Here is a 14,103-nt window from a genome sequence, read left to right as displayed (position 1 = left end):
ACTCCCAGAGTCCAGTAGGAATAGATGGGGGAGAGATAAGTATTGTACACAGCTACATTTAGACTACAATAAATTCTTGGAAAGAACCAGAAAATGACCCATGGTCCATTCTTTTTGCACTCAACTGTAACAACATCACCACATCATCTCTATTTCATTTCAAAATTTATTGGTATTTCTCATCTAAAAATGCAAAACTTGCCATATTTGGCAATTTTTAGTGTTCATTGCATTCTAATGCCATTCCATTCCACTGCATTCCAGGGACTGTCCCCGTGTAAATACTGGAATAATGAAATTCTGAAAATTTGGCTGGTAAATTCCACTGGAATGGTACCGGAATTTGCAGGAATGACTGGAATCCAGCAGGAATTAGTAGGACATGACTAAGACCTCCAGTACTTTGCTGTTCAAGCTGGACTGTACTTGAGAGGCAAAGGATTCTCTCAAAACCCTAAGAACATGTCAACTAATTCCCTGTTGCTCACCAATACTAGCAGCATCATAAGTAATTTTTGTTGTGCTCTAAAACTTCGAGTTGAAGTTTTCAACACAGAGTAGTTCTGTTCTAGAAGTTTACTGTTTTCTCTGCATACTTTCTTTAATGCAGTCAAGGTCCATTTTCCTGCCATTTGGACATCAGAGTAATCATCAATCAGAGCCTTCTTAAAGTCAACAAAGGGTTGACCATCTTTGAATTCTTTGAATGCTCTCTATTTGAATTTTGTCTGTTGGTCTGTGTATTTGCCTAACTTCTTCTTTTTATCACTGTCAAGACTGATTCCATTTTCTTCAAATAAATCTTCCATTTGGTCTATGAAACATAGTCCTATTTGTGGCATTCTCACAATTTAGCAACAATCTTGTATTTCCATAAAATGGACTTGATGACTTGGCTGGACTTGCTAAGTACAACTTGATGCAAAGGTTTCAAGATCAATGCAACACAGTCTGATCATTGCAGTCAGAAAGAAATCGTCCACTGGCACATGGTGTTTGTCACGAACCATCCCACACCCATGCCCTATGCCAAGACATTCCCAAGACGAACCCTTCACCATGATGCCTTGTTTCTCCATCCCAACCCTTATTGTCTTGTTACCTTGTGATTCCATGCTCCCTTGTCTCCTCCCATCCTTATTGTACTTATTGTTCTTCCTTGGTTGCCTTGGTATCCTTCCCTTAGGTATTTAGGTAGCTTGTCATGTACTCACTACCTCATCCTTGATATTACAAATGCACATCTGAACTGTTTCTCTGTTTCTCGTCTCTCGTCTCTGTCTCCTGGTTGAGCCCTGCTCTCAGTTATAGGCCTGTGTGGTTGAGCCTCTATCTCCCAGCTCCGATTGAGCCTTGCTTCCATCTTGTTACTAACCTGGCAATGCCTTGGAGTCCGATTCAGTTTGTGATCTCACTTGCATTCAATCTCTTTGCCTCCCTGCCTCTCGCATTCTCTATATCTGATTCCATCTCCTTTCTACCTTTCCAACGCCCCTCATACACCTCATTCCACCCAGAACTCATCCTGTTATGCACATATCTCTTTTCATCAACCCAACCAACTCCAACGCTGTGGTCAACTCCAACGCCATACCTCCTCTGATGCCATAGTCAACTCCATCACCATACCTCCTCTGACACCATAGTCAACTCCAATGTTGTACCTCCTCCAATGTCATACCTCCTCCAATGCTGTAGTGAACTCCAGCGCTGTACCTCCTCCAGCATTGTTCCCAACTCTGAGTTCCTTGTCTGTCTGCAAGTTACCTTTGCCACAACCCACTTCTGCACCTTCACCTAACCCTCAGGTGCATGAGAGCTTCCCTCTTAGGACAGATCCTCACAGTGTTGACTGTTTCCATAGCCATGGTTAAATGAACGATGGGAGTGAAAAGGGATGGGATAGTGAGAGATTTAATATCACAAGGAGATTGCTGGAGCCTGTCAGAAATGCACATGATAGTGACCATGAAGGGGAGTCATTGAGGACTTGATTAAGATTTATTTGTGCACACTCTACAACTATGTAAACAAAAGACCTGATCGATTAGTGCTTAGTTAGCAATTAGTTGTGATGTGATCAATGATCATGCAGTGGGAAAATGTACATCAACTCCAATCCTTGAGCAAAAGCCTGAGGTCATGAACAGATCATCTGTTAATGACCCTCAAATGTGTCCAACCAAGTTCGGCTACAGCAGACAGTGGTTTCTCCCAAGTCCTGACCACTGGTCGTGGCATTTCCATTTATCCCCATATACGACCTCTTGCTTGGCACATCAGCAAGATCGCAAATCACTTGGGATGCTTGGCCAAGTGCACCAACTTCGCCAAGCTGCCAAGCTTGATTGGGTCATCTGAAAAAAGAGGCCAGATATAATTTGGCACAAAATCAGCCTAGTAGCTCCCAAGCAACGTCGATTTGAGCATGCTCGACTGATTTTTAATGTATTTGGGCTACTACATGTAGACTACATAATGTACCTATGACCCTTTTGTGCACAAGAAGTGCTTCTGTGTGAATATTGCTATGCATCTGTGTCCATGTAGGATGAGACTGATGCACTGTAATTGAGGTGAGAAAAAAAAACACACCAAAGTTGGATAGTTGTGTGGGGAGTATGCCCAATCCTCCAGTACCAGTCAAGACATGGATTCCAGTTGTCCATAGAAATAATGCACATTCCATCTGATCCAGAATTAATATGAAATGTGAGGGATCAATGAAGAGCACACTCACGGTGGTAGTGCACAGGCCCGACCTCCAGCTTGAGATCCATGTGATCTGTCACAAATGGTAAGCATGTGGGTGAATTGGCAGACTTAAAAGTGCACCGTGTTTTCCTATCTGCTAAGTGGTGAGGTCTTGCATCTTCATACTGGGGTGCTGTCGTCAGTGTAAATGGCCCCACAAGAGGGGATGAGAGGCCTGGTATCATCATTCTCATCTTGTCGACCTCACCTCACTCTTCTTTCTTTGTCTTGTTTTCGTCTTTGTCAATTCTCACTGGCATTGCCATTTTTATCAGCCTCTCCCAGTTAGAGGGGAGAAAAGGACCCTGGTGGGGCTATGTAGATGATGAGTGGTTGGTGGGAGGGTGAGCTGGCAATACCCACCTGGCGGTCATGGCCATTGTGGAATGTGGTTGAGATCACATGCTGTGAGAATGGTTGTGGTGGTTATCTTTGCAGTTGCCCTGGCTTGATTCAGTGTGAGAGTTCACAGGGCTACATATCTGGTGAGAGTTGGGGGTGGTCAGTACAAATGAACTGGCAGGTAGGTACTCACATGGCCATGTCCATTCCCTTCGTCGTGGTACAGTTGTGTTCTGTAATACATGATCCCAGCACTGGGAGGAATAAATACTTTGATGGTTACAACGATGCCAATGAGGATGATATGTCAGCTCAGGGGAGAGGCAGAACTCCATGATGAGGCAGGGGAAGGGGGAGAGGGCAAAGAACATCTAGGTGCTTGTTTGTTGCATTGACTGTAAAAGAGATGAGAAGGAGGGGAGGCATACAGAATAATCATACCTTGAAACTGCTATGCACAAGGGTCTTGTCAGATCCAGGATGAGGAATTTTCGACCTGTGTGTTGTGTGATATGGTGGGTAAAAGAGGTTTTGGAATAGTGTTTGAAAGTCTGGTTCGGTCCGGTTTTTTGATGCCCAGGGGTGTTAACCGTAACCGTAACCAGTCTGCCTTTTCCCCAGAAGTCAAAAGACCAGACCGGACCACAAAAAGACCGGTTTCGGTCTGCATCGGTTTTAACCGGTTTATGACCGGTCTTTAGGCCAATATTTTAAAATTATGAATCAGTAGATTTATTAACATCTCTAATAGCTTCAAAACGAGCCCAAGAACGTTAAATTCCGTTAGGAATTGGTGCTTCTATAAAATAAGTCTGGTACATCTATTATTCCCAAAAGTAATTTACATTTTAATTCATATCTCTCTCGTTTTTTTACCAAATCGTACGTTCTTGGGTGCGTTTTAAAGGGTATTTAAGGGGTTACAAAAGACCGGTTCACGTTAACCGGTTCTTTTTGCGGTCTTTACATTTCAAAAATAAAAGACCGTAACCGCAGGTCCGGTCTTTTGTGGTCTTGGTCCGATCTGGTTACGGTCTTTTTCCAGTCACAAGACCGGACTTCCAAACACTATTTTGGAATGCATCCTCTGACAGAAAAAAATAAAATGGAAAAATTGGCAAGTGAAGGAGAACTCACAGGAACGATGGGGAGACCAGCACCACCATTGGTCAGAGTCAAGAATGTTCCATATTTCGAGAGTGTGAAGCAAAGGGGAAATTGAAGACAAAGTTGGGGTGTTCAGCAGTGACTATCACTATTGTATCACTACATAGTATGGCGGCAAAACTTCAGATCACAATTGATCATCAGATGGCTGAAGGGCCAGCACAAGAGACTTACAGCAAGATTTATCCTGTTGTTCACTCTGTCATTCACCCAATGTTCACCAGCACCCATCACCAACATCCATGGTATTTATTACTTGCCCTGCCCTGCTCAAGTTAAATCTCAATGAGGGCTCACTAGTGCTCACTTATCATCTCCACAGGAAACCGAATCGGGTTCAGGTTAACATTCCAGATGGATCTACTACACTGCCATGCACCACCACTACCATCACCTCCTTGTTTAGGCACCTTCCTCATGGTGCTCACCTTGAGGGATTTCTTAGCATTTGACTTTTATTTTGGTACTCACTGGATGTTTTTACTATGTTACCAAGTATGCAATTAATATGTCACTATCTTGTTATTGTGGTACTTGGTTTTTGAACTAAAAACTTGGCCAATCATAGTTGGTGACACAAATCGGCATAGCTTGGGAGGGGTCATGCAATTTTGTGATGTTTGGCAAGCCCCCAAGCTCACCAAGCACGCCAAGTGTTGCCAAACAATTTGTGGTCTTGCTGATGCAGTTGAACCTTGTGATGCACTGGGAATATCTATTTGTGTCAGTCCTCATAGTCATAGTCTGGACTCAATTCAAAAAAATGGCCAACAAATCCAATGTATGTGTCTAGTAGTCTGTGACATTCCTGGCAGAATTCTTAAGTGCTGCAATACAATAGCTTGAGCACATTCCAACTATTGGCAGGCCATCCCAGCCATGGTTATCCTATCTCAGAGCCATCTGCCTGCTGTTTGACAGCTGCAACATACTACAAAAAGGTTACGATCAAGTATGAGTTGTCACTGTGTCTGACTTTCACAAAGTTTGGGCTTACCAATGTGAGGATAACAGCACAAATAGTGTTCACAGGTTCAGTTCAGTCCGGTTTTTTGCCCCGAAAATGCGCAACCATGGACCGCAACCAGTCCAGGACCAACCCAGATATTGAGGGAATCGAACCGAACCACCTAGGACCAGTCTTTTGCAGTCCATGGAACCGATTCAGACCGATCCAGACTGGTTTTTTTGTGTATAATTCATTGTACTCATATAAACCATTTGTATCTCAACTATTATTACTCTGAAAAATAAACAGGCTATACAGAATAGTAAGGAATGTAAATACCTGTCATTCCACCAATTTTTAAGAGATTTAATGAAGATTTGACATAGCTATGACTGAAACCGAATTACATCTCCTAAAGACTCAGGCAAAATTTAATGTGGCAACTGCAAATTATTTGATGCATACCATACATTGATAGATGGTGAGCATATTTTCATACTTATAGTTTCAATATCCAAAAATTGAATCAAGCAAAATGATGAAAATTTGAGTGAGTTAGAATTAAAGTCAGTCTGGTACAAGTTGCACAAACAAGTATTTGTACCAAAATGGATTTGGTTATATCTTTCTCAGTTATTAACCATTTTTGATGAACTAAAAACCCAATTAAAGGTAATAAATGTGGTTACAAGGGTATGTAACGCACGTGACCATTTAACCAGTTGCAACCGATTAAAACTGGTCTTTGAACGGTTTTAAAAGATACTTGAAATGAGGCAACTGGTAACCAGAATAACCCCAAATGTGGGCGACTGCAACCAAAAAAAAAGACTGGACCATGCTCCAGTTTAGTTCAGTCCTATGGACTGAACCTTTAAACACTAAGCACAAAGGCAGGCTCTACTGATTTTCAGTTCTGGATGGTTGTTGCATGTGGTCCTCACTATCTTGCAGATATTCGCAAGGCACTGGAAGATGTCCTGGTGTTTGAGGGCAATAGTGATGTGCATCATTGGACCACTATTGTGACCTGCTTTGTATGGATTGAATCACTTTTTTTCAGGGGATGTACTTCCTGGGTTCCCTGCCAATGATTATAGAGAGCTGTATTCACATTTCGATGATCCGACATATCTTAACGTGGGAGCTTGAGAGCTCATTTAGTGACATACATGATGAAATTGTCACAGTGCTTGGTGAGACATTTGCCCATCAAGGATGTGGTCTGTCCCCATTTTGTCATAGGCTTCTGCTAATACCGACCTGCTCCAGATTGGTTTGAGATCTCAACCTTTGACATGGTGCAGTCCACTGTATGCTGGACTGTACACTGCCTCCTAGTTGGATTACCATTGTGTGTGCTTTTTTTTTGCTCCTCTTTTCTACTGGTCTATTGTGTTCATGAATTGTTCATTGCAGACAGGTCGGAATCCTGAATATGTAGAATTGTTGTCCCAATTTGCATTTGTCTTTGCCAAGACTGGTGTCCTTCTGAGGGTGTTCCCACCTTGGCTTAAAAGGTATGTTGGTTGCCAGTTAGTATCAGTTCTTTTTTTTTTTGAGAAAGTCCAACTTTCTGCCCAGGATTGTCAGGCATCTGTTCTTTAATGTACCAAATATATTACAGCATATGACAGAGCACCTGAGGCCCCCCATGGAAGAATGGAAGAGCAGCACAATTCATGGCAACAAGAAATCTGGGAAATCATCACCTGTAAGTTGTGGCGGGCCCATTGATGGAGCAGTAGATAACTGAGTTATGCAACAGTGCCTGTTTTCATCATTTATGGATGAGATTGATGGTGAGTGATGAAGAAAAGCTCAAACACACTGCTTTTCACCTTCTTATGGTAGACTTTGATGCCGTCTATGCACCAACTGTCATGTGTTGGTGCTTCTGACTTGTGATACCTTTCTATTCATGACAAGCCTTTTATCAGAGTTTTACACAAGCATTATATAACCTCATTGCACATCCCAGATGCATAGGACCACTCTGATATGAGATTGAGGCTGTTATTGCTCGAGAGGGCTGGACAAAGGGTGCCATGGATGGAATGCAGAAATTAGACAGCTTCTTGAAAGAGTTGCAAAGACTCACTGGACTTTCTGTGGGTGCGGATATCCTCTCTCTTGGATTTCCTGTGGTCTAAATGGTGTACAGTCACCATGTACCACACAGTCCTGAAGAACTTCACTTTTTCTGATGGCACCTTCCTGCCTCCTGGCACAGGGATTGCTGTGGCGGCACATGCAACTCATCTCGACAGCGACATTTATCCGGATGCAGGAACATTTAACGCCTTTCATTTCTTGGAAGGACAAACTGACAATGAAAGTGGGCAGTTGTGTTGTGCCCTCAGCCCATTATTTAGCATTTGGGTCAGCAAGATACATATGGTGCAATTTTCTCTCCATCCATTCCCCCAATTGATCAACAATTGATTGATCTGCAATGAAACACATTTTTTTCTGTAGCCCTGGCTGATTTTTTGCAGTCATTATGATGAAAACAATGTTTGTGCACCTGTTGTTGAATTATGACCTCAAGTTTGTGAAGGGGGGAGAACACCTGTCTGGTTATTGGTTTGTTTTTGATTATATCCCTGACACAAAGGCAAAAATTCTCCTGAGGAAGAGGTCACAAAATTAAAATGAATAAGTACACATTGTCTGTAATGCTCAGACCGGGAATCCTGTGCTACTGCTATGTATTTTCTGGTCAAGTATGCTGTACAGCCATAAACCCAGCCCTTCATCTGCACCTGTCCCTGTATCCTGCATTCAACACTTGGCACTATCAATGCCACAACCATTCCCTTTGCATCCTTTGGCATAAATTCCTCAGGCAAAGGAAGGTATGCATATACCACCATGAGTTAGCATGTGATTCTTACATTTACAAGCTCATGCATGGATTGGCAAGTATGGAAGTGTGATCATCTGACAATCTTAAAACAGTTAATAACTGTAACACTTCATCTCTCTAGGTGGGAAAAAATTCCATCTTTGTGGTGCATGACCAAAGAGTTGGTCAATTTAGTACAGTAAAGCATGTTTTGGCCCATCATTTTGCATGCAAAGTAGTATTTCACCACTGCACTTTCATATCTTGCATTATAGAAAAAAAGTGTTCAAATGGATGGCAGCTAGGTCCACTTTGATTTTATTTTTCACAGAAAAAATTATAACCATGGATAAAGATTTGAACAACCTCTCAAATGTCTAGTTTCTCCCATTAAATCAGCTGGGACCTAGGTTATATAAATGGACATCACAGGCCAAAATCTTGCTGAAACCCCTGCCCATCTTGACAAATTTGGTTTTTTCTGTTTCTGAGGTGGGATAAGACCGTCAAAAAAAATGCAAACAAAATCACACTGCCCCTCTTCAATATCATTCAAGAACTCTGAAACAACTTGAATGGTGATACAAATTAAACGTACACATTCTCAATCAATCGCTGGGGAAACAACTTCATCCTCAGAAAATGTAACTTCAAATGCTCCTTCAAAATCCGCTATAATATCATTGATAGCCTCCAGCCCAGTTGATAGCTGAAAGAAAAGAAAGTTGTTATTTTTCCCTAATTATAAGACAGTTACAACTCACTCGTAGCATATCTTCGGTAATGCCTGTCAATGCTGCATCCTCCTCACCTAATACAGAAATCGTTGCTCCCGGTTGTGTTATCAGAGTCTTGGCATCACCTAAATAAATAATTATAGATCATCACCCATTTTGTCAAATCAACCAAGTATATTCTTTGAACTCACCAATATTTGCAAGATTACTGACCAATTTGAGGCTATTGATGAACTTGCAAGCTTTTGGTAAACCACCTTTGATGGCAAAATTGACCATTCCACCAAATAAGCCGGAACGCATTAATTTCTTGGCCAGTTGATGGAATTCATTTGATTCAAGACCATGATACGATACCCATGCCACCTTGGGATGCTTCACCAACCACCTGTAGGATGTAAAAAATATCCCAAAAAAAAATATGGCTCTGGGCTTACTTTGCTAAAGCCATTCCATTCGCACTGTGTCTCTCTGCCCGTAAGCTAAGAGTTTCAAGGCCTTGAAGAAGTAAGAAAGCTCCAAACGGGTTCATGCATGACCCAGTAAAAGCCATATCTGTGCGCACTTTTGCAGCATAGGCATTAGATCCAAATTTCTCAGAGTATACTACTCCACGATAAGGGCTCGTCAAGGCAGGAAACTTGCCAGAATGCCAGTCAAATTTTCCTGTTTAAGAGCATGTTGTTGGTGAGAGGCCCGAAAGACAAAACAATGTAAGACCAACCAGAGTCAATAATCACTCCTCCAATTGTTGTACCATGGCCTCCTATCCATTTTGTCGCACTATGGACTTGGAGTATGGTTTACAAAATAGTGCCTTCACGAATTGATTATGTTTACTCACTTATAATGTCTGCACCGTGATCGAAAGGCCTGATGAGATATCCTATGTAAAATAAGAAATTCTTATGAATTTCTCTTCACAACGCAATGGAAAAACTCACCACCCACTCCAAAGGTATTATCAACTATCAGAGGAATCCGATGATTATGGGCGACCTATCATTTAGCGGACATAAACCTGAACTGAAGGAAGATATGTCCAACAAATAAATTACCTCTGCAAGGCTTGCAATATCGAACATGACGAGACTGGGATTTCCCATGACCTCGATAAAAATCGCCTTCGTGTTCTCGTCAATAGCCGCCGCAAAAGCGTCTGGATCCGCAGAGGAAACAAAGTTAACGGAAACACCAAAGTTCTTCCAAATGGCTAAATACAGAACAGTTCGACTGTGTGCACAGACATGGTGGGGAATGACGAACATCGAAATTGAAAAAATGACTTTGCGTAGTAAATCAGCCAGACAAGAACCAATGAGAGACAGAACGCGATCATGTACTCACGTTGGAAAAAAGATGGGTTCTAGAACAAAGAGATATTTCAGATCAAAAACTAAAAGACGATGTGGCCTGACACCAACGAGGATACGATATTGTCACCCGCGCGCACGAGCGCAGCGACGGCCACAAACTGTGCGCCCTGTCCGGAGCCAGTAGCAACAGCAGCAGTGCCACCTTCCAATTGAGCCATTCGTTGCTCAAATGCCGCCTAGTAGAAGCCATTTGCAAAGTCCTACAACTAAGACTATTGAACTTACTATAGTTGGGTTGGAGAGCCTTGTATATGCGAAAGCCGGGTCACTTTGGAAGATGAGGGACAAAAAAAGAATGGCGGTGACTCGGAGATTTACTTCATGTTGAAGACTTCCGCTGCGTGCTAAGGCGTTGAAAGATAAAATCCAAACTAGTGAACGAAAAAGAATAAAAAATAACTTACATCCGCATCTCTGAAGCAGAAGCTAGCGGTTTGGTATATAGGAACTGCTCTCGCCCGTGTATCCGAGTCGGGGATCTGACCACCGTGAAGCTGAATAGTCTCGAATTCCGGATTCCTGTAGCGTGGGGGCCAGAAATGAGTGAGCGGCTGAGGATTAGACAGAATCTGCGAGTTTGAAATCCCACTTGTAAAATCGTGAGGCTGCCATGGAAAAAGTGTGGGGAGTTGACGGAAGGTGATTGATGATACCTACCGTCGATAATCGCTTTGAAGAACGTTGTCAAGACTCCAATGTCGGACATTTATCGGACATTTGTCGGACATAGTCTCACGGATGCCGAACGTACTGAATGTTGACTGAATGGAACGCAAAGTACAGAGGTGTCCAAATCAGGCCAAATCAGTGCAGTGTGCCACAAAGACTCCTGACACCGTAATGCGCTACCGACGACCCTGGGTGGCTTTCCTTGAGGCATGTACAACCAAGGGGTGTCGGATCGGTCGAGGACAGAGGGCGAGGGAAGTATTTATCATTTTTCGTTGGTGATCATATGTCCACTTCATCTATTTCCCTTGATAGCGCGACACGCGTTTCACAATTCATGTTCCTACCACCGTCTCCAGTGAAGGAACAGAGAAGTTCGTATCACGCATGTTTGCTCCTGGATCTATATACCACGTGACAAGGACCATTGTGGGTCGGCACACGGAATGCCTCAAAATGTTGCAGTCTGCCTGCCAGAGTAGCTTCAGTTGGTGAAATAGAGGCTCGGCAGGTCAGCAGGCGAGGTATCCTCTTGGTATGTCGAGCTTGTTGTACCAATACAGTCGCTTGCATATTGTTTTGCACAACGAAATTCACAGCGTGTTCGACCTATCCAATGAATTGGATCGCGGAGGGTCAGAAGGCTTCGAACCGATTTCCGCAACAACTAATGGGAGGGTTCAAAATACCGTCACAAGTACTGTCAAATGATCTGCCAGCCGCTGGATTTCATCCGACAGTCGCAGAAGACACCTGCGATCTCCCAAGCATGCACGCTCAACAGTATCAATTTTTCTTGAAGATGACGTAAATTTCAGTAACGAAGCGATGTGAATGGAAGACCCACCTTTCGATTACGCCCGAGGACTAGCACATCCCAATGATTCTTATGCTGCTGCAAGAATTCCCGATAAGATAGAGGATGACCTTCTCGGGGCGTCATACTGTACAGGGACAGGTTGTGCAGATGCCTTTGTGCCAAGGATGATGTCGTCGTGTAGTGTCTGCTGTGATGGACGATGGTCGACGTAGTGGTTCCTTGGGAACCAAGTCGCTTTCAGTAGCGGTCAACTATTGATGCTGTATTGCACCGCCGTTTCAGGAGTGCTTACTCCTACATGATGGTATCATTTCGTTACAGAGTTTTCGATCCAACCCTTTCGCGTCCAAGCGTGTCTGTGGCATTACACATTAACTGATCATAAGAAAAGTGAAGTATCGGAATGAAGTGTACCATGTCATTTCAATACGGAGAAACCTCATCTACAACCCCCGCCTTCTCCTGTTCCTGTTTCTGTTTCCTCTCCTCCTCCCTCCTCAAATCCTCTTCACTTGCCGGGTTCTCCTTCTCCCACACCTTCAAAGCCTCCTCATACGACTCCCAAATAAACCTCCCAGCGACTTCGCCGCCGTACTCTCCATCATCCTGGATCTCCAATACCTCTTCTCCAGCTTTCCCCTTCCCCTTTTTTGATGAGGAAGCCTTCGGGTCCGACAAGGCAAGGTTCTCGGGCACGGACACCTTCAGCGTGACGACAGCACATTCTCGGTACAATGCGCCTGGCTTCAACACTTCTTCAGGCATCGCATTGGGTACTTGGGTCGGCTGCACATGGACTTTGAATGGCGTTGGGAGGAAAAGAGCGTGCAGCACGGATTGCATAGCCCCTTCTGGTGACTTGAAGAAGATGCGAAGGATGGGCTGTAGGATGACATATCTACGCACAATCAGAATGAATCAGGCTGCAATGCAAAGTAAACTCACAGAGTGATTCGGAAAGGTGTGTAACGTATCGTCCAATCGGCGTTGAAGAGAGCTGATATGGTGTCGACTCTGCTTATGCCAGGACACACGCTCACAGCGACGATATTTGACCTTTGGACTTTAGCATTGACCACAGGGACAGAGGCCGAGCCTTCCTCGGGTTTGGGTAATTGTGCAGCTGGGAGTGCGTCTAGAATACGTTGGAGATGTCGTGTGACGATGATGCTTCGTAGAGAACGGATGCCTTCCCTCAGGAAAACAGACCTCTCTTTTGGAGGATCGAAACGAGGTAAGAGGGTGGCTGCAGCTGCGTAAAATGGGTTGACGATGTTGATAATCCGAATGTCCCGTTCCACAGGAGCGACTAGGAGTGCTGGCAATAGCAGCGTGGTGATCAAGAACGTCGCTAACGAACCCGCATTCCGCTCCTTTTCTTTGTCTTTACGTGAGAATAGAGAGCCAATTTGGCGGTACTCGTGCGCAAAAATGATAGCGTCGATTCTTTGGTCTTGTCCGGTGAGAAAGCGGGTACAGAAAGAGTGTATGGAGGTGGGTGAAGTGACGTCGCATCCCTCTGCGAATATCTGTTCGTTTGAGGTGGTTGTGCGAAGGAGACTGATGAGGATGGTAACGTTGGAAGAGTCGATTGGGTCTGAGGAAAGAGCGATTATGTGGGCTCCGCGTTGGGCTAGTGATTGGAGAATTGTCAGGCCCAGCGGTGTGAATCCGCCCTAGATGGTGTTCTCAGCGTTCAATTCACAGAGCAATGCGAAACGTAGTTGTACTCACCGTTATTAACACCGTTCTCCCATGTAAATCTCGCTCACGGGTGGTTCGTCGACCTTGGGATATGGAGTGCAGCGTAAGAATTACCACAATCCCAATGACGATGTGAACGGTGTATTGAGTCAGAAAGAACGACGAGGCGAAAGCCTCTACAATTTTGAGGACCATAAGATACTCGGAGAGTGTGTGTAGCCCTCACTGGGCCATGTTGTTCGTGGAGGTTGCTGGAGGTTAACGGAAAGAGTGATGAAACCGCCACTTGCTTCATGCTATCATTCCCAACTCAGACGAACTGACGACTGTTGAACTTGGCCACCACCACCTATGACCTTCAACGATGAACGTTGAACCCTCGGATTTAGGGTACGAATGACAAGGAGAAATAGGGCAATGTAACCGCAACGGACGCCCTCCACATCGTTCAACCTCCACACTCCCGACGCTGTAATGCTACGACGCGTCGTCGTCGACAAAACGTGCGCCACGACCATGGCTGCTAGTGCTTGAGAAACTTCTGCATCTCACTTTTATTGGTGCAGTCTTCAACGTTGGGCAACCGTTGGGTGCAACAACAACGCTGCTGGAACTCGGTCTGCACATTTTCGTGTTTCGTTGGATCTCTCTAATAGTTTTCTTGCTCGTTCAGAACTAAACGATTCGTCGATTAAAACAGGCTGCCGTCGACTTCGAGCGGAAGATAGCAAGATCGC

At 44.1% G+C, this 14,103-nt stretch overlaps 3 protein-coding genes across 3 annotated transcripts; all 3 read right to left on the bottom strand.

The window, feature by feature from the left end:
- Positions 1-2,392: 2,392 nt before the first annotated feature.
- Positions 2,393-4,494, bottom strand: LACBIDRAFT_328840 (uncharacterized protein; the record flags this gene model as incomplete). The annotated part of the gene is made up of 9 exons (XM_001882793.1): positions 2,393-2,436; positions 2,485-2,565; positions 2,596-2,689; positions 2,741-2,785; positions 3,118-3,159; positions 3,290-3,329; positions 3,538-3,592; positions 4,234-4,345; positions 4,438-4,494. 9 exons carry the CDS (start codon positions 4,492-4,494, stop codon positions 2,393-2,395), a joined length of 570 nt encoding a protein of 189 aa, XP_001882828.1.
- A 4,170-nt stretch (positions 4,495-8,664) lies between these two features.
- Positions 8,665-10,879, bottom strand: LACBIDRAFT_300150 (uncharacterized protein; the record flags this gene model as incomplete). The annotated part of the gene is made up of 15 exons (XM_001882792.1): positions 8,665-8,769; positions 8,825-8,922; positions 8,989-9,185; positions 9,235-9,463; positions 9,522-9,587; positions 9,642-9,683; positions 9,742-9,796; positions 9,856-10,082; positions 10,145-10,163; positions 10,218-10,349; positions 10,399-10,441; positions 10,492-10,517; positions 10,578-10,692; positions 10,763-10,778; positions 10,831-10,879. 15 exons carry the CDS (start codon positions 10,877-10,879, stop codon positions 8,665-8,667), a joined length of 1,419 nt encoding a protein of 472 aa, XP_001882827.1.
- Positions 10,880-12,085: 1,206 nt separating this feature from the next.
- Positions 12,086-13,561, bottom strand: LACBIDRAFT_300149 (uncharacterized protein; the record flags this gene model as incomplete). Its single annotated transcript, XM_001882791.1, has 3 exons — positions 12,086-12,560; positions 12,608-13,338; positions 13,397-13,561. 3 exons carry the CDS (start codon positions 13,559-13,561, stop codon positions 12,086-12,088), a joined length of 1,371 nt encoding a protein of 456 aa, XP_001882826.1.
- Positions 13,562-14,103: the final 542 nt, after the last annotated feature.

The sequence above is a fragment of the Laccaria bicolor genome, genomic scaffold (genome assembly GCF_000143565.1).
Source record: "Laccaria bicolor S238N-H82 LACBIscaffold_18 genomic scaffold, whole genome shotgun sequence".
NCBI lineage: Eukaryota > Fungi > Basidiomycota > Agaricomycetes > Agaricales > Hydnangiaceae > Laccaria > Laccaria bicolor.
Note: the sequence above shows the minus strand (reverse complement) of the source record. Positions and strands in the feature narration are given on the sequence as shown.